General features: G+C 42.1%; 1 protein-coding gene across 16 annotated transcripts in view; it reads right to left on the bottom strand.

The window, feature by feature from the left end:
* ablim2 (actin binding LIM protein family, member 2) overlaps positions 1–18,727 on the bottom strand; it is an 80,281-nt gene that overhangs the window by 52,410 nt on the left and 9,144 nt on the right. For 3 of the 16 annotated variants that reach the window (XM_034615103.1, XM_034615108.1, XM_034615105.1), the window contains exon 1: positions 10,410–10,685. The exons of 1 other annotated variant lie outside the window; for it this stretch is intronic. In XM_034615103.1, coding sequence (XP_034470994.1) covers positions 10,410–10,425 — 16 coding nt within the window. In that variant the 5' untranslated portion in view covers positions 10,426–10,685. Of the gene's footprint in view, positions 1–10,409; positions 10,689–18,727 lie in introns of those variants that run through there. 12 more of the 16 variants (XM_034615112.1, XM_034615113.1, XM_034615116.1 and 9 more) reach the window with 6 other exon arrangements.

Below are 18,727 nucleotides of genomic sequence, written 5' to 3'. Positions count from 1 at the left end.
ATATACAGTACATAAAGTTTAAAAAAACAACTGCTTATGAACAGCTTTAATCCCAAAATATCTGCATCAATTCAGCAAAACCTTTTTGATCCTTCAAGCTTCCACATCCAGCCTTTTACTGTGTCGTGTGTCGTCATTGTAATTACACGTGCCTTTAATCCCAAAATATCCCAGTCGCCATTTAGAATGTCACATCACACAAGGATATGAAACCAGTTTACACACTAAAATCCAATTGTTTTCTATATTTACGCTAATCACAAAAAGCCGCACCGTAACCCCAAACACTGACCTAGACCCTAACATTGGCCCAAAATCTAATTATTTACTGTATGTTGCAGGAATAATCCTCTGGTCCCCGAAAGGCAGGAACTCCCAACAATGTGACCGAGTCCCCACAATGTCACACGCATAGTAGAAAGTCTGACACTGGATAAACGTCATAACTTCCGTCAGGATCCCAATCGTTTTCCCAAACAGGAAGGAGGCACGAAAAACATTCAACATCTACAAAGCACCTGCAATGGCACAAGAGGCCAAACCCACCATGCAAGAGGCTGACATCTCCATCCTAACAGTATCATTAGTACACCTTACCCTTTCATCATATCCACGGCAGAATATTCTCACACACTGATCAGCCTTTCAGTCCTGACCGGGGCATCGGCCGAATAAAAGTCCCCTTTGTGTCCTCAGGAAACATTTGTGTCATCAGACCGGTTTCATCGTGCCGCCATGGTTACCGGTAATTGGGCTCGGGAAGGGGAGTTCGTCAAATGAATTGATTTAGAAAAAGAGGCAGAGAGAGAGGGACGCGTAGGGATAATAGCCAAACAGAGCTGCTTTTGGGAGACTCACCAAGAGCCTGTTTATGGTGGGCATTATCCTGCTTTCAGGTTTGCTGAATTCAGTGGAGGTTTATTGGGTGTTTTATTGGCACAATGTTTTGACTAAGATTTAGTAAAAGCTACAAAGTGCCTCTGTTTTTTTTCTGCTCTCGATGCAGAAAAATTTAAAACAGATTTACCCACCCAGATACTTCTCTCCTTTGGAAGTGAATTCAGAGGATTAGTTGGCGATAAAGTCTACATCAACAATCTGTCAAATACCAGGAAAGGGCGCTTTAGTCCATGTAATATTGGGCGAGGCAGACGCCTGTGAATGATGGTAATATGGTGCAGTAATGTTAAATTTAGCTGCTAACTTGTGATTGCACCTAGCCGCCATTATTTGTTGTTGTTTCTATGCTCATTACACAAAGTGACAGTGGGCAGGCATGAAGTAAACTGTGATGTTATTGTTTCCCAAACTTTCCATTTTACATAAACAAAATAAGAGTCTTTAAATAAACATCAGCAGCTGAATCTTTTCTTGTGAGACTTCCTGAGGAGGAAACTGATGATCCATGAGTTTGATCAAATTCTGAACAAACGACCCGGAACTGATCCAAGATTCGCCTAAAAATCTGGATACACTGAAACCAGAGTTTCTGCACTAAAACCTGCACTTTGGAAGGTATTTGTAAAAGTATCTGTTTAAGTGACTTTAAACACATAACAATCAGTAACTTCCTTGTTTCTCAGACTGACCACTTTCACCAATCAGAAGTAATAATGATGAAATAATGACAATGATAAAGGGCTTTGCATTCAAGTTGGATTTGACACATTTAACAATATAGTAAATAACTTTCAAAGTTTTGATACAATATTTCTGGAAATGTATTTACATGGTTTCTGAAAAACAGAACCAGTGTCATGTCTGTGCATTAAATACAGAGCTGCATTAAATACAGAGGTACATGGTTAGTGGGGCTTAGCACTGGAGGCAGGTGGCTACAGCCGAACCTGTCTCTGGCCAAAGATAAAAACACGTAACAACCATTATTCTCACAGAGCACTTTAGATGCTGGTGATCTTATCGGTCTTTCTCTGCCTCTCGGTTATGTCCCACTTTGTCTGAACCTACATCCCATTTCTCAAAATCGAATTTTACACATTGATGCTGGAACAGGGAGCGCGGTGGAAATTAAGTTAAAAGGCATCTGTCAGTATATCAGAGGCTGCACCTTGATGTGCCTCCATGCCAGGAGCAGCTGTGGCTAGAGGCCTTGTGTTTTCGGGGCCGTCCATCCGTCCCATTCGGCTGCTTGCAATAATTCAGGAACACCTTGAGGGAAAACCCTTTAAATCTCGCACAAGCTTTCACTTGGAATCAAAGATGAACTGATGAGATTTTATTGGTCAGAAGTCAAATGCCAAGGTCACTGTGACCACATATTTTTGGCCTTATGAACTCAAGAACACCTTAAGGGAACTTCTTCCAATTTGGTGCAAACAATCACTTGAACTCAAGGATGAACTACAGTGATAAGTTCCATCTCACCAAAAAAGACTCTGAATAACTTTCCGTGGACAAACATGGATGTAAACTGGAGTGGCTGGTGAGGGCACACGACCATGAGGTGGTAATTCTAGTTTGAATAAAATCATATATGTTCATGTCTCTTTTCTCCCTTTCATACAAAGACGTATTTTCGTATTTGCGACCTGTTTGGCTCGGGGATACTTGACAGGAGAGAAGAAACAGCCACCACACTACGCAGACCTACAGGAGCAACACATTCCTCAGCAGGTTTTACAAGGCCCTCTCACCTACAGTGGGGGAACAAAGCCATTTTTCATCTTTGCAGAGTTTGCGACTGTGACTCCAAGACAAACACAGCCTCCCAAACCTTCTTAGATCTCTTTACAACGATAACCTGCTTTTATTCTATTTATCTGGGCCTCATTCCAGAGCGTCAACAGTGCAATCCGCAAAATCGGATTTTTATTTAAATAGAAATTGAAAAAATGGTCTTGGTGATACTGAACATTTGTAGGGTCAGCAAATATAATAAAAATATAGAGAAAGGAAATTCTTTGTGGAGTTTTCTTTGGATGACGCTTAAATCCACAGAGGTGCTTTCATTCAGTCCATATGTCTCGCTTACAATCTGAGCTCTGACTCGAAAAATGTGCTGACTCCCAAATTGAATCAAAACAAGAACAGGGATTTTAGAGTATGTTGGAGGGCGGGGGGGCTTTATTGAAGCTACCGTGTTGAGCGTACATGTGGGCATGCTAACCAATAAAGACAAGAATTTAAGAGGGGAAAGTCTTGCGCCCTCGTAAAAAAAGGGTCTGAGACTGGGTTGATTGCATCCATCTGGAAAAGACAACAGTCCAAAATGTGAGAAAGGGGGCTAGGCAGCAGGGATTGGTAGTCACGGGGAGCCGGGAGGGGTTCTGCCTTCTCATCTGACCCAGCATGCAATGCTGCACCCTTGCACCTGTTGTGGGGGGGGATCCTGTGTCTTTACTTCCTCTACAAACAGCAAATAGAAGAGGAGGGCGGGGGTGAGGAAGAGACAGGAGATGATCCTTGGGGCCAGATGTAGTATCCAGCAAGTAGCTCCAGACAGTCAGACTGCCAGTGGTCTGTGATTAGGCTCCAATAAGCTGTCAGTGAGGGAGTGGTGAGAAGTTTGTAGTTGATATGTTTAGCTTGCAAAATGAATGAGTGCTAAGTTCAATCTATTGCCAAATTGTTCCTCTTGTGTCCTTGTTAGGGTTCATGCCAGGGTACAAATGTGTCCCTCAGAGTACACTTGAATCACAAGTCACCTGTAGATACAAAAGTTTACACCTACTTATCAGGGCCATACTTTGCACCGATGAATTGCTGTCGACTCAAGCAACAAACAGTAAGTTGGTCAAAGGTTGAGGACCTCAATGCATTAACGTTTCTGTGCTCATAAATTTGAAGATAGGTTTGGGGGAAATGTGCAGTCAGGGCAAATAAGTGAGAAAAATGGGCAATTTAAGAGCAGTGGAAATTGTGTTTTTCTATGATAAGGACAGCGAGTGACTGTTTTGTGCTGTTGTGCATAGCAGCTTTAAGAGTCCTGAGCCCCCCCACTGCCGCCAGTGCCCTGTCTCCTCCAGTCACAGTTGTCCATATCATCAATCAGCCTCTCTGGTGTATGTTCTCTGGCTGACGGCCACTACTGATGTCCCAGAGGTCGCAGCCAGGCAGGCAGCTATCTGAGCAATTCAACACTACATGTCTGTAACGCATACACTCACACCACTGGAAGCCTCTGGGAACACGCGCTGACCACCAATGGACGTTTGCAGCCTACCGCCTGCACACATGCCCCATACAACAGCCCAAACATAGGCATATGGCTACAAAACATGGATGTAGAGCATCTGTCTCTGATGCATCGTGGAGGAGAACTCACACAGCTATCCCATCACTTCTCATGCATAGTCGCTAACAGTAAATTACAATGTACACATTCATTGTCTTGCTCAAAGACACTAAAACTGAAATCGTTATTGCTGCTGGAATTCAGCGAAGATCCCAGCAACAGTGGAGCAACAGAATTCCAATGTCTCCAGCTACAACTGAGTCAATGATGCAACATGAAAAGGCTTTTAGGATAAAAACACACATGTGATACGGACCACACAGGCAACTTTATCTGAAATGCCTTTTCAAGAAGCCGTGCTCCTGCACCTCCTAAAAATAGAGTGTTCCCTCAACTCACGGGGATCCCATGGTGCTCTGCAGCATTCCTGGTGCGAACCATCTGCAGAGGCGGCGGGGGATCAAAATACTCGCATTACCACAGCACGAGTACTTTGTGGTGGCCGAGCTATTGACCTTGGGGACTTTCACTGTCTTGCGAGTAAACACATGAGCATACTCCAAAAATGTAAATGTAGAACATAGTGGAAATACACAGGCTCCTTCATGAGCTCTATAGATAAGATAATTGTTCTATACAAATGCCCCTGTTTTTATTTTAAATACGATGATATATGGTCACAGAAGTTAGGCATATACCTGCTTGGTTAAGATAACCTGAATGATTAGTTAATGACCATTAAGGAAATCATTTCTAAAATTAATGATAAAGAATTGTTGATTGTAAATTGTTAAATGAGGCAGCTGTAACACGACTTCCAAACCAATGCTACTTTGGATTAGGCGTGAGGATAGTATAATCACTTTGGCATAGGCTGGTGTAAAGATAAGCCAAATTGCAAAAGCCGAGATGTTGTATGGATCATAAGCTCGTCAGAAACTTGATGCATGAAATACTGTTGCACCTTGACGGTTCCAGGTGGGCTTGTTGCTAATGCCAGTGACAAACACAGCCATTTTTAAGCTTACTTATGTTTATTTTGAGCATTGAGAGGGGGTAGATTTTTCAATTGTAAAATCAAAATCAAATATCTTCATCCTCTATCAGAAAATTTCCATTTAAGAAGTTCAATTTGTATTTGGTAGATTAGCAACCACATGGTTTCTGCTAACTGGTAACTTACATTGTGTCAATTCATGCAAAGTGGCAAATGAAATACATATGAACCTTTAAAACTACAAGAACCGAGAATAAAAGTTTTTCAGACCTACTAGACAAAACACAAGTCTTCTGAACATGTTCATTGACTGCATTCAGGCCTCATTCTACAGCCTTGAGTTCAGATAATGTGATTAATAAGCGCCTGCTGACACATGGCCTACCTTCTACATAGCCATTACTTCACTGCCTAGGAGTTTCCTGTCCGTCATCCCAACAGAAAACTAACTCTCTTGTTAGAAGCCAAGAAAAAGACAAGAAGCGAGCCTATAGGCCAAGTTCCCCGACTACAACTCCTACGGTACAGACAGGAGCAGAGAAACAGCTAGCAGCTCAAATGAATGTAAGTTTCTGACTATAGATATACATATGACTACAAATACATACAGACTAGACATTATGAGTTCAGTTTTTTTCCTGCGCTCCTCAAAGGCCTGAGGTGCACCTGTGCAGTCACGCCTGCAACCTGACCTGAGCAGCATTTGATCTCTAACCTGCGGTCAAACACGACAGAAAGCTGACCTCCGACCCCCCCGGCCAACGAAACCGGGGCAACCTTGTTGGCTCGGCCCTTTTAAAGACAAGAGCATGTCATATAAACAGAGAGGTGCAATGAACCATGTTTCGACATTGAAGGTATCTGTATTGTTGCTGCTGCACCTACCAAAACAATTTCTTATTGTAGTAATGCTATTTATAATAAAGGCAACCAGAATAGAAACCAGGGCATCATTAAAAAACTGCCATAAATCTCAATAGTAGCCCAGAGCAAACCAGGAAAGGGCAACTAGTGTGCCGTCTTATGAATATGATCTTTGTGTGAAAATAAAACATGACTCTTGCCTTTTCCTGTGACAGATGAGTCAGTAAACACTTCTTCCACGTGGACGACAATCACCAACAACAGATATGATCCCACGTGTTACTGCGACTGCCTCTACTGGAATGTAGTTGCCTCCTCAAGACAAAAACGCAATTAAGGTCAAACAGTGTGAAATTATACCTCTTTGCTATGTTCAACCTCCGACAAGATCCTAACCACGTGTATGCATATATAGCGAATACTTCAGGTAGTTGTCAAGACTCGTTTCTGTATGAGTGTGGCAACATATCCGTGCTCAAAGCCAAGTTAATAAAGGAAGAACTTGGCTGACCGGCACAGAGCCCTGACCGCAGCTGCATTCAACATCTATGGGATGAATATGTAATATGGAAATAACAAATATGGATGTGATCTTTGGACCTGATCCATACTACTTGTAGTGTAAGTAATGGTAGTTTGATGGCAAAGAGACAGTATTCAAGTAGGACAGCATCTGAAAATCACCTTTTTATTATTGGTTAATCTGTCAATGATATTTTTCAATAGTTACCTAAATTTATACCAATCGATTTCTTTGCCCGTCTCATAGTACAAACCTACAAGGAGTGTATGTCCTGTCAATGACCTTTTTATTGAATGACCTCCTCTCCAAAAACAGTACTTCTGCAATTCACAGATCCTGCAAAAAGTAAGGAAGATTTTGTTAAAATTGAAGAATCCTCCCAAATTTTCTCTGGCTTCAGGGTAGTTTGTGATTTAAAAATTAAATAAATGATTTATCAATTACAAAATTTCAGGATTTTCAGTCCCCTTTTCCATTTCATCACATTTTGCTCCTCTCACGCGAATCGGTCCAAGCAGATTCTGGTTCGAGAGGTTTCTTCCAGTTAAAAGGATTTTTTTCCCCCACCAGATGGGTTTCTTTATAATATTGTACAGCCTCCATCTTACTACGTAAAGTGCTTTGAGATAATGTATGTTGTGATTTGGTGCCATACAAATACAATTAAATTGAATACTGAGAGTTGAGTACCGAGCTGTTTTTAGCTTTCACTTTCAAAAGAAAGAAATACACAGAAACAGGAGGAAAAAGAGGAAAAACAGGTAACACAGTCATGAGCCTGGGGACTAGAGTCATTTTTGGACTCAGACAACGAGACGGCAAAACATCTCAGAATAGAGACAAAAAAAAGAGAGAAAGGTGATATGATGCTTGCCTCATTTGCCAGCGTTGGTGAAAGTGCTGTATAATAGCAGGGATCAGGTGACTGGAGTACGGACAATGATGCAGCAGAAAATCACAGCACAGCTCAGCATGTTACGGTGCGTCTGGATATACTGCAAATTGTGTGCGTGAAGGATTCTTCGATAATCCGATGACATGTTCAGCAGGGAAGCTGATTGGTGTGAAACGTGAGTCAAAGAGTTTAAAGACAGCGAGGGATTTGGATCTGTGTGTGTCTGCAGGCCATTTATTTCAACCCGAAAAGAAGCAGCGTGACTCATGACCCGAGGCTCTCTGTAGAAAGCATTGTGTCAGCTGTTTGAGCAGAGCTGGTGCAAAAACACTGGCATATGCCAAGCAGGTTTAGCACCTCAGGGAGAAAGGCCAGTGCAACTGCAGTTGGACTCAAACACACGGGCAATCATCAACATCCACAGGATTACGCCACCTTGAATTATACAAAGGTACATGATGCAGTCATGAAGTGAGCAGAGTGACCCTCAGACTTCTGGGTAATTTCACAGCTACTTGAGTAATAGTAGCAAGTTAATGCAATAAAAGTGCATTATTTATTCATTCAGCTATTTAATACTTCAAAGCTGCACTAAAAACCTTTTTCTAGAGGGAAAAGGATGGATGAATATCTGAATATATGAAGTATCTGCTGCATGTTTTTTTCTTTTTTAATTAAATATTGCGCTCACAATGTCCTAACATATGTGTGAGGAGTGAATAAATCCATGTCTGGCTAAAATATATTGGAATTGATTTTTAGAAATAAGTCTTGAACCAAATTATTCAAGTATCCCAATGCTAATTAGTGAAAGAAAACACTTTACAGTATGTTGTGCATCACATTCCCTAGTATACTAACAAAACTCCAGATTCTGTCACAGCTTCAAAGAATAAGCTTTACACTTCTTATTCCAAAGAATAGAGCATTCAAAGCCCGATATATCTCTTCCTATGTGCTCATAGAGTTCCATTGTTGTCCAAAACTATTAAAAACACATGAGCCACACTGTTGAACTGAACTGCACACAAACACACACCATCCTAAATACTCCCTAGAGAACTGAATGTGGTATTAATAGTAGAATAATAGAATAATAGCTGAAAATAGTCCCTAACAAATGCAGTGTTTTCCTCATTTAGGAGTCACATTATAATGACATATAACAATAACAGTTATTTTAAGCCTTAATGATATGGTTGTGACTCATTTTTTAAAGATTTGAGAGATTTGTTGACTGAGAAATTCAATATGTCAGCAGGGGAAACTGATGGTTTGTTTACTGGCAGGTCTGAAATAATGTCAGGCGTCGCTCGGACTGCTGACAAGCAGCCATGCATTACATCACACACCCAAGATACACTGTCCTTGGCTAGAACTGAGACGCAGCCTAGAGTGGCGTGTGTGTGTCTGTATTTGTGTGTGTGTGTGTGTGTGTGTGCATGACTGTATGAACTTGGCTATTTCCTCAGTGTCTATACATAACTTCCAGTGTGTATGCATCCATGTGTACATGTACAACATGTAAAGCTTTGCGTGTGTCTAAGCACATGGCCTATGTGTTTCTGTGTGGGTGTGTCGCATGTGCCTGCTTCCGACCAAACTCTACAACTTTCGGCACACATGCCTCCTGCTCTACACAGTCACAGCCCCGCATTGAGAAACCTGTGCACAGACAAGGGGTTAAATCTGGATGAGCTTTAACAAGGCTGTTGAGGACAGGACACTGTGAGAGAAGAGGAAATATGTGTGGCGTGTTTACGGGGACAAACAGAGGGGCTTCTTTTTACAGCCAACTGGGTTGGGGGTCAGGAGTGGGAAACATATTTACTCAATTAGAAAGCTTAGTCATCCAGTATACTTGGACTTCTCTCCATTTTATGCTACTTTGTATTTCTATATAAAGATATTCTACCTTTTAATATGCTACATCCATAGCCATTATTACTGCTAGTTGCTACTTCTTAGCCTTATACGACAGGAATATTTTAAAAGCTACTCGCCTGGCAGCATGTGTTTTTTTTTTACGATCGCCACCATTTCACTTTTCAATAAAATTCCAGTTCTATGAAAATACTGGACACTTTGAAAGGAGCCATTCTACTTAATGAAAACCTTTACCTTTGACAGTTAGGTACATTGTGATGCTCATACTAATGTTTTATTTCAGAAGGAAAAAGTGTTTACTTGTGCGATCACCAGTGGTACAGTCAGGAATATTAGCCAAATTGGATACTGGTATTTTGTTCTTTTTAAATCCCATTAAGAGCAAATACGATTTTTTTTCACTATCACTACAAGTCATGGGAATATTATTGGCATATTTGCGGAAACAAGAAGTTCCTCTGGGAATAATAGGAGCAGAAAAAAATGAAATAATTAAGTCTTAAAAAGGACACAATAAAATAAATTTGTAATTGAGAGGACAATCCGTTAATCGCTTTAAGGACATCATGATTTCTTCTTCGTAAACCGGCCCCTGCCCGTCTGTAAGCAGACCAAATGGCTGAGCTCCCAGGGTCAGAGATCCAGGCAGGGGACCAAGACAACAGTGTTGCTGCCAGGCTTGTTGCAGGCAGGCTGGATTTCAACCTGCAGCACAAGCATTCAGCCAGGCGTGTTGTTGTCATTCACACTCACACAAACACATTCAAACAGAAAGTACTACATGCTTCTGAGTGACGCCACATAATAGGAGGCCTGTTTAGCCGTGGGTAAAGTAAACAACACACTGATATGACCTGTACAGCTTTTCAATGATTTAATTTGTCAAAGTTTTAGAATAAATACAATTTATCATTCTGACTTATTGTCTTTAAAGCTCAGCAAACATCTGCTCACACATTAGACACCGATCGGCTCTCAATCCCTCTTCCCTCTCTTGGCAGGTGAACACACCACAGATGATCAAAGGTAATTAAAGGTTCTTCATTACCTTTTTCCTCCGGCATTGTCACTCAGCTGTGATCAGATGTGATCAGTTGTTATGTCCTTTGGTGATAATACTTTCAGTCTATATCCGAAAACAAATCTTTTCAGAGTCCTCTGATGGTGTTGCGACACATCCTCCACACGCTCCGCAGCTCTGGTGTTTTATTAGATTGGAGCACGGAGTGAGCACTCTGTCTGTCACTATCTCTGGAATGAGCGGCAGGTCATATGACTCCCCATGTCTCTCTCTCACACTCTCTCTCTCTCTCTCTCTCTCTCCTACCTCTCTGAGTTATTGCAGCTATCTGGTATAAATAGAAGCATGTGCAGCACACAGAGAATGACACCTCCTCCTGGTAATCTGTCACTGGGCGTGTCCCAGTCCTCCCTGTCCACACTAAATGTGTTTGATATGTTTTAAACTTGTTTGACAGAAAACTCTCCCCCCGGTTATTTCTTCAGGGAATATGGTGTAGTTCATAAATCTGGACTTTGTTTTCAGTACCAGTTCCAAAGCATTTTACAGATTAAAATTGCCCATTTTATGTGAGAGTCACTGTTACAGTTGGATGATGCAGCTCAGAAATTATTTATTCTAGAGGATATTTTTATTAAAGAGAAATTCCAGTATTGGCAAACCTTGTGCCCGTTTAAGACTGTGAACTCCGCTCTGTTAGAGATTAAGCAAACTGAAATTTTGAAGAAATAAAAAACAATTCCGAGGTAGGAAAAGGGTTTTACCCGCGTTTTTAAAAAGTAAAACACAACTTAAAAGGCAGGCAAATATTATTGTTACATTTATGACACAGATACAAACATGACTCAAAATTTAATGTTGCTTCATGTCGCCTAACATGTAACTAGGCAATTATTTACTCACATGTTTGCTTGTAGCCCCTTGGCCTGCTCATTTGCCAAAATAGTATTAAAATGTGAAAACAGCATAGTACAGATTATTTCTCCAAGGTAAATGATTTCATTGGATAATGGCAGATGTAAAGTTGAGTTATTTAATTGGAGACATGAATATGCTCTTTTGATGTGTGTATTATAACTGCTTCCTGTGATCACCTCCAGCAGACAGGGGTTACTATTTTAATGGGGGCTGACAGTGTGTGTGTGGCTCTGCACACTTCCAGCTCAAATTCTGAAGGTCACTTCTGAAAAGTGATGGGATAATAATAGGTATTGCGGAATGTGAATAATGATGTGTCACGACATCTCACATTCAGGGGCAAGAATAACTTTCCACCAATGACATAAACTTTCATTTACACTCTTCTGCTGACTGGCAAAGGTCAGGGTCATTAGTCGCTCTATGATGGTATGTTGTGTCACAACAATCTGCATATACCGTACCTAATACAGCTGTCCTTAAGAGAAGTGCAGCTAGCTAAGATGTGGACCAGAGGACACACAGCTCTTGTTGTTGCTGAGGAATATATCCACAGCAAATGGGGCAATAAAGATAATTTTTTTTCAGATTCCTTGTCATGGTTCAAAGTTGTTCACGTTAAGTACGAAGTTCACAACAAGGACATCAACCAAGAACATCAAGGATTATAAAGATAAGATTCTTTCTTGAGCAGGACAAGAAGTCAATAATGAGAAATGGCTACATACAGTATGTCCTGGTGTCTCTGATCAGAACTACTGTCGACTTGTTTTCAATGTGATTAAATACGTGTGTCATAAACTCTACAGCAAATCAAACAAACACACAGTAAACTTCCGTACTGTTCAGATCATGATAAGTTCTGATTAGCGTTGGTGTTTAATGTTAACGTGTAAAGTGAGGACAAGTCGGCGGGGGAGCGAGGACATGCGGCAGGGTAATACGGCAAAACACAGGGTTCCCGGGCCGCCGCTGCAAAATGAACGTAGTGGAAAGCCGACAGTTACTCTACAGTCATTACACACATATCTACATTACAGCCGTGTGCAGTTCTACTGCGGCTTGCTCAGATATCGGATTTATGTTCAAGGTGACTTCATATTGAGCCGCTGTGTGTGTGTGTTGGTACTTGGGAGACTGGCTTTAACTATCTCCATTGATCGGAGCTGATATCTAATCAATATCCAGGGAGAGGCAACACTTAGCCATAGGGAGTCATCGCTGCTACTGTAATCAAACCAGCTTTCTACACACAGAGTTAAGGACAGAGTTGACATATTGTACAAGAAGGGGGGGGGCTGGACAAAATGTGCTGTCACCGTTTTTGTCGTGTTTATGTTTTCTGTAAAGAGTCTTTATGACGGCATCAATGTAGCGTGACTTTACTCACAAATCCACAGAAAATAATCTCTGCTGATTTCTAGGACCAAAGCATAAAATAAATGGTTGCGTGATGTGACTGAAAACCCGGTAGGCACAGGGTAGGGAAACAATGAGGTCCTTCTTCATTCAGCTGGTGCAGGGTCACCTTAGGAACCCTAAGTGTTGGACGGTCTCCACCTTCTGGGCCCCAGTAAAACAATGGATACTGCCATGTTGCAGTAACTAGGCAGACTCATTAGGCGCAGCGCCAAGCATTCAGAACATGACTGAACCCGATTGACTGAGAGGGAATATTCTGCCATAAGAACCAAGTGAACAATCAGCCTGGATGTCACTTAGACATGTCATGCTAGCAGCAAGGATCTGGGGACGGTGATGTCATTTGGCCACTGCATGTCACTCTGGTTCAGACTGGAGCCTACGTGTATGGCTCCACTTTTTCATCCTAAGATATTCGTTTCATTTTTCTGTCTGTGAATCCTGAGATGAATTTCCTGCTATGATCTCACATCTGCTCCTCCAGACTTTCTGTGGACTCTTTACTCAGGGGCTGGCCGCAGAAACTCCAGGGAAAGCCCAGAGGCTCACACTAATACGTTGCATTCACACTTACAGCCCCTGTGGAAAATGTCCGGAGGTCCTCCAGAGTTCAATGCACGTCTGAGAGCAATCTACTGGATTGACTATTTTGTGCAGAGATTCTTGGTCCCTGGAGGACGGAGCCTTCTGATTCACAATCATCTGACTTTTCTTCTAGCTCCACCAGCAGGTCTCATTTATCCGGTGAAACATCTGCCATAAAAATTTGATCCGTGTTTTGTAAAGGCATTCGTGGTTCTCAGATGATGAATCAAGTTTTCACTTGTTTAGTGCAGGGGTTTTAGAAGTCAGCAACTGATCCCATAGACACTCAGCAAATGGACAGACACAGTCAAATGTTAAAATAGATAAAAGGTCCACACATACACTTTACAACTATATCTCTGGACTTCTTAACCAAATCACATACTGGCTAGTCTACATGATCTCCTTTTGACAACCACGCTAATTTTTTATACAGACATTCATGGTTCCCAGGGGATGTATCCTCACCACCTCAGTGATAACATGAATTTTCCTGTAGCGCCATGATAAAGTCGACATGTGCGGTTTTGAGTGCTGCAATCATCCAAAATCACTTTGGTTACTCTATCTGACTCTTCAGTGCCAGCAGCAGACCAGTGGTTTCATTTACCCAGTGAAATATGGCTGCATCTCCATACTGTGTCACCATCCCGACCACTATATTGCAGCTTTGGAATATTTCAGGACTGGCCTAGAAACAAAGGATGTCACTTGAACACTGGTAGAATAGAGGACAGACACAGCATGGCTGCATTCAAAGCTGTGACACTGCAGGTGAATGAGTATCGACTCCGCCAAGCCAGACCCAGCAGGAGCCCGTTGAGGAGGTTAATAAAAAAAAGTACCAAAAAGAACAGACAGGATGTACCAGAGAGGAGCATGAGAGCTGAGCTGATTGTCAGCGAGCGGACACTTGCCAGTGGGACTGAGCACTGCGCATGGCCTCATTTCATCTCTGACTCCATCCCCTCCTTTCTCACACGTCCTCCTCTCCTCTTTCCTTTCTCTCCCTGTCATCTGAAGCTGGGACGGATCGTCAGTGGAACATAAACGAAAGGAAGTGCTCAGTAAACAGGAGGAAGCTTCAGGGGCAAACAGCGTGCATGGCGTACTTTGCCGTGTGACTCAGCCGCATGGACATCTCTCGTGTGTGTGTGGGTGTGTGTGTGTGTGTGTGTGTGTGTGTGTGTGTGTGTGTGTGTGTGTGTGTGTGTGTGTGTGTGTGTGCGGGTGTGAGTGAAAGAAAAAGGCACAGGATCTGAATTGCAAATCATCCAGCACCAGAGCTGCCAAGGGGCGTCTACAACAAATCCAAACGCGGGACCAAAACAGAGCGCTGCCACTTCCAGTCGAGCCAAGATAATGAAACCACAACACGATTTACAGCCCCACGATGACATTTATGAGGCTGAAAATGCCAAGTGTGATGATAAAATGCCCCTTTGAACTTCTGTCATAGGAATCCATGCTGGGTTATTTGGGAAATTAAAAACAATTCACCCTTCTAGTGAAAGGTTCTGACTGAAAAACAATGACTCAGCTGCTTTTTTCCCCTCTGACTGCGATCAATGACAATCTGGGTTTAGCTTCTCAACAACTTTCTGCAATGTTCCCGTAAGGAACCTGTCTTATGTGGCACTGGAACGAATGTTGATCCGCACTAAGACAGATACTGTATCTGCACAGGCTTCAATTCAGCATGAAAACATCTCCGCAGTCACAGAACGAACAGAACCCCTTTACTTTCCTCTCTCTTCCCTTGGGTGCAGAGTACTTTGCAGAGGTTCGGGCAGATTTGTGAAGGCTGCAGAAATCACAGTTAAAGCAGAATCTGTCATCCTGAACCTGCTTTATTAACTTCCCCCAAAAAAAGACAAGGAAGGAGAGAAAGAGACATCCAGAGAGGGCCTGCCTGATCAGCTGGACGCTTCGGGTGATTTATTATCTGGATCTGGCATCTTGGCACCCCCCCCCTCCCATGTTTCCTTTCAGTGCAGGGATTCAAATCAACAAATGGCCTGATTTCATAACTTCTAAGATAAAGCAACCCATTCAATCTAATATGTAGCACCCATATTTACAAGATGCCATGGTAAAACCCCAAAGCATTGCCTTGAATTCAGTAAACTCAAAGAATCTGCTTCTGTTTCTGAGTTTTGAGAGGGTTGTCAGTGTAAATGAAAAGGGAACTGACTGACTAATGGATTATTTTAGTTTCATTCTTTTTTCTATGCTGGCAGAGTTCTCAGCAAAGTCACTGCTGCATTATGGAAATGTAGTAAAAGCACGTCTGGTGATTGAATGGAAAGTTTTTTATACTATAACAAAACAACACCAATATGATCGTATCCATATCTCTCACCTCTCCCAGTATTACTCTACAGTCATTGACATTCCTCTCACGCAGGCACAAGCTTTCTAGACTTCATCAAGTACACCTCGCTCTGCTCTAACTCCAAAAGGAAACCACTGGATCATTTTATGGCAGGTTAATACAGGATTTATCCTGCCGCACTGAAGTGAACCAGACCATCGTGAAAAAGCTGCACTTCAAAAGGTCCAGATGACCATATCCCTACTGGGAATACTGGGATACTGGAATACTGGCATACTGGCAGCTTGGATAAAGGATCAGCGAATGAGGCGTGAGCCCCAAAAGGACACAGAGGGCTCAAAGAATGGGATGTGGGTCTCTCTCTCTCTCTCTCTCTCTCTCTCTCTCTCTCTCTCTCTCTCTCTCTCTCTCTCTCTCTCTCTCAGTGTGTGTGTGCGTACATGTGTGTGTGAGCCTCTGCAATGCACCATCGCCCCCAATCCCAAGTCCAACTGCAGATCATAAAGCGGAGTTTGAAGCAGCAGAATATAAGCTGCTATTACTGAGGAAAAGGCAGCTAACATTTAGATATCCAAAAGGAGCAATATGACATTTTTTAAGAAATGACTTATTTCCTTTCACTGCAGGAGTGAGGGCAGAAAGGGCCATACAGGTCATACAGGTCACATCCACAGTGTGATGGAAAGCAGGGATACACCGGTTTGCCAGTAACTGGAGAGGAAAATAAAAAAATAGCCTCTGGCCAGGTTGGTTGGAGGATGTGACACGGTTTGAAATGAAATGGTATTTTTTTCAATGAAAAGTGTATATTTTGAACTGATAGATCTACATTGAACCGATTCTGTACTGACGTAACTATAGGTCTCCGTCAAAGTGAGAAGAAAAAATGTCCGGTTCATTACAATATACTACAGGTCTGGGATAAATTCATGTTTCATTTCTCCTCAAAGTTCTGTCGCTGCACATGTCCAGGCTGTAATGTTGATCACAGAGGCTGAATGCTGCTTCAGTTCCAGATGAATATATAAGTATAACCTCGGACGTCTTCATCATAACTGATCAAAACCTTGATATAACGAAATTCCTTTTGCACCTTATCTGACAAATTATAGCACAGCTGTTGTACTTGCTTTGAAGGCACTACCATGAAGTTGGAGGCCGCAAGAGTACAAGAGACAAACTTAAGTGGCAGAAGTCGTGATATCCCGACTTTAAGTCACTAGCCCCCAAAACACATTATTTCCCATGATGCAACAAAGCATGTTTTTATCACTCTGACCATCACACCTGTAGTTTGTTACTCAGGTAACCCTGATTACATCACCATGACATTATTATTATTATCATTATTAGTATTATTACTTGTAGTAGAAGTAGAAGTAGTATAAGTAGTAAAGAAGCAGTAGTACAGTAGTAGTATAGTAGTAGTAGCAGTAGCGGTAGTAGTTGTTTTATAGTAGTAGTATAATAGTAGCAGTAGTACTATTGTATTTGTATGTGACATTATTTTGTCACATTTTACAAAGCTCCATCTGTACCTTTAAGTCAGAGAGAGGAATACAACAAGTTTTCTTTTTTGCCATGATTTATACTAATATACAATTTTTTGAGAAATTAGCTGCAACACAGATCATTTTGTATCACGTGCAAATGCATGAGGATCTGACAATTCTGAAAGACCTCGGCGGGGAGAAGCACTAAATATAGACAAAACTTTTGAAAAAAAAACAAAGTTACTCTTTAGCGGTTGTTCATAAGGCTATCAAACATGCCCTCACTTTGCAAAAACATCCGCAGCATAATTCCCTGTGGTGGAAATGGTTCACGACATACCCCAGCGCTGTCGGGTCCCATTTCTTTGCACAAACACACTAATGTAATTTGTAGGTCTGCGGTCGAGCTCTGTTAACCGAATGGATGAGCAGAGACTGAAAATAGAGGTCAGGAAACTGAGCCACGGAGACTTGCTGCCCCTATTTCCAGGATTATGCTCGCTGCAGCCAGAGGGAGGCTCACTCGTCTACATGTGGGTGTGCAGGTGGATTTGTGTGCACTGCTCATATGAACAGGCGGCAGAAAGTGGGCGCAACTGCATGTTTTTTGTTGTTTAGTTCTGCAAATCCACCCCCTCCCTGACATGAAATACAGAGCGCAGTAGATACCGCAAATCTTAAACTGCGCGGTGGTGAGGGGCTGGTGTTGTGTGGAGGCCGAGTGTTGGCTGAGGTGTATTTATGGATGTAAACATGGGGGAACACCATGGAGATTAAATATCTGACAGAAATGCTATAGAGAAACCACCCAAACACCCACACACACCCACAGCACTAGATTTTTACTGAAGCGAGGAGGAGGCTGGATGAGGCTGTATCCAGTGGCAACGAGTTCAAGGACGTATGGGAGGAGTGCGAGAACAGGAGGGGTCTCTACAGTAACTGCTGTGTGACCTAAGATGACGTTCTCCGTCCTCTCTTTCTCCTCTTTAACTCTTTCCTCTTCCTCCTCTTTTCCTTCATTCTCTCATTACCCCCCCCTGCACAAAATCAATGAATAATAGCTGTGACTGTGGCCGCCTACAACATCATATAACGTACAATGGCAAGTTCTCGATAAAGGCGGAGGAAAATTCTGTGTAATGTACATTCACACAACAATAATTCCATCAGTATGATGTCACAGTCTCAACTCTGTGGCTTTGAGTTTCTCCTTTTTAACTGACACAATGTTCTCATTGACTAATTCCCCCACTTCCTGCAGATGTGCCTATGAAGAAAAAGATGGATTATGGCGTTTGAACCAAAGGCTTTTAGTGTAAAATACAGGAAGTGTCGACTTTTATTTCAATCTGCTGAGCTGCAGGCGGAATAATCAAGTATTTTTTTTCCAGATCGAAAAACTTTCCAAGTCCAATCTTTACTGTAAACTAGCATTTTTTCCAATCCGTGTTTGAACCTCACGAGTATAGAAACCCACACAACACACACTGAGAAATGGTGCCGCACACTTAAGCTGATGTTCAGGATTAGCGATCGCCAGGGAAGCGCAACATGAAGTAAATCTGTCTTCACAGCGTTTTTTCTTCTGC

The sequence above is a fragment of the Hippoglossus hippoglossus genome, chromosome 18 (assembly GCF_009819705.1).
Source record: "Hippoglossus hippoglossus isolate fHipHip1 chromosome 18, fHipHip1.pri, whole genome shotgun sequence".
NCBI classification, from domain to species: Eukaryota; Metazoa; Chordata; class Actinopteri; order Pleuronectiformes; family Pleuronectidae; genus Hippoglossus; species Hippoglossus hippoglossus.
The sequence above is the reverse complement of the archived record's forward strand: the minus strand, read 5'-3'. Positions and strand labels throughout refer to the sequence as shown.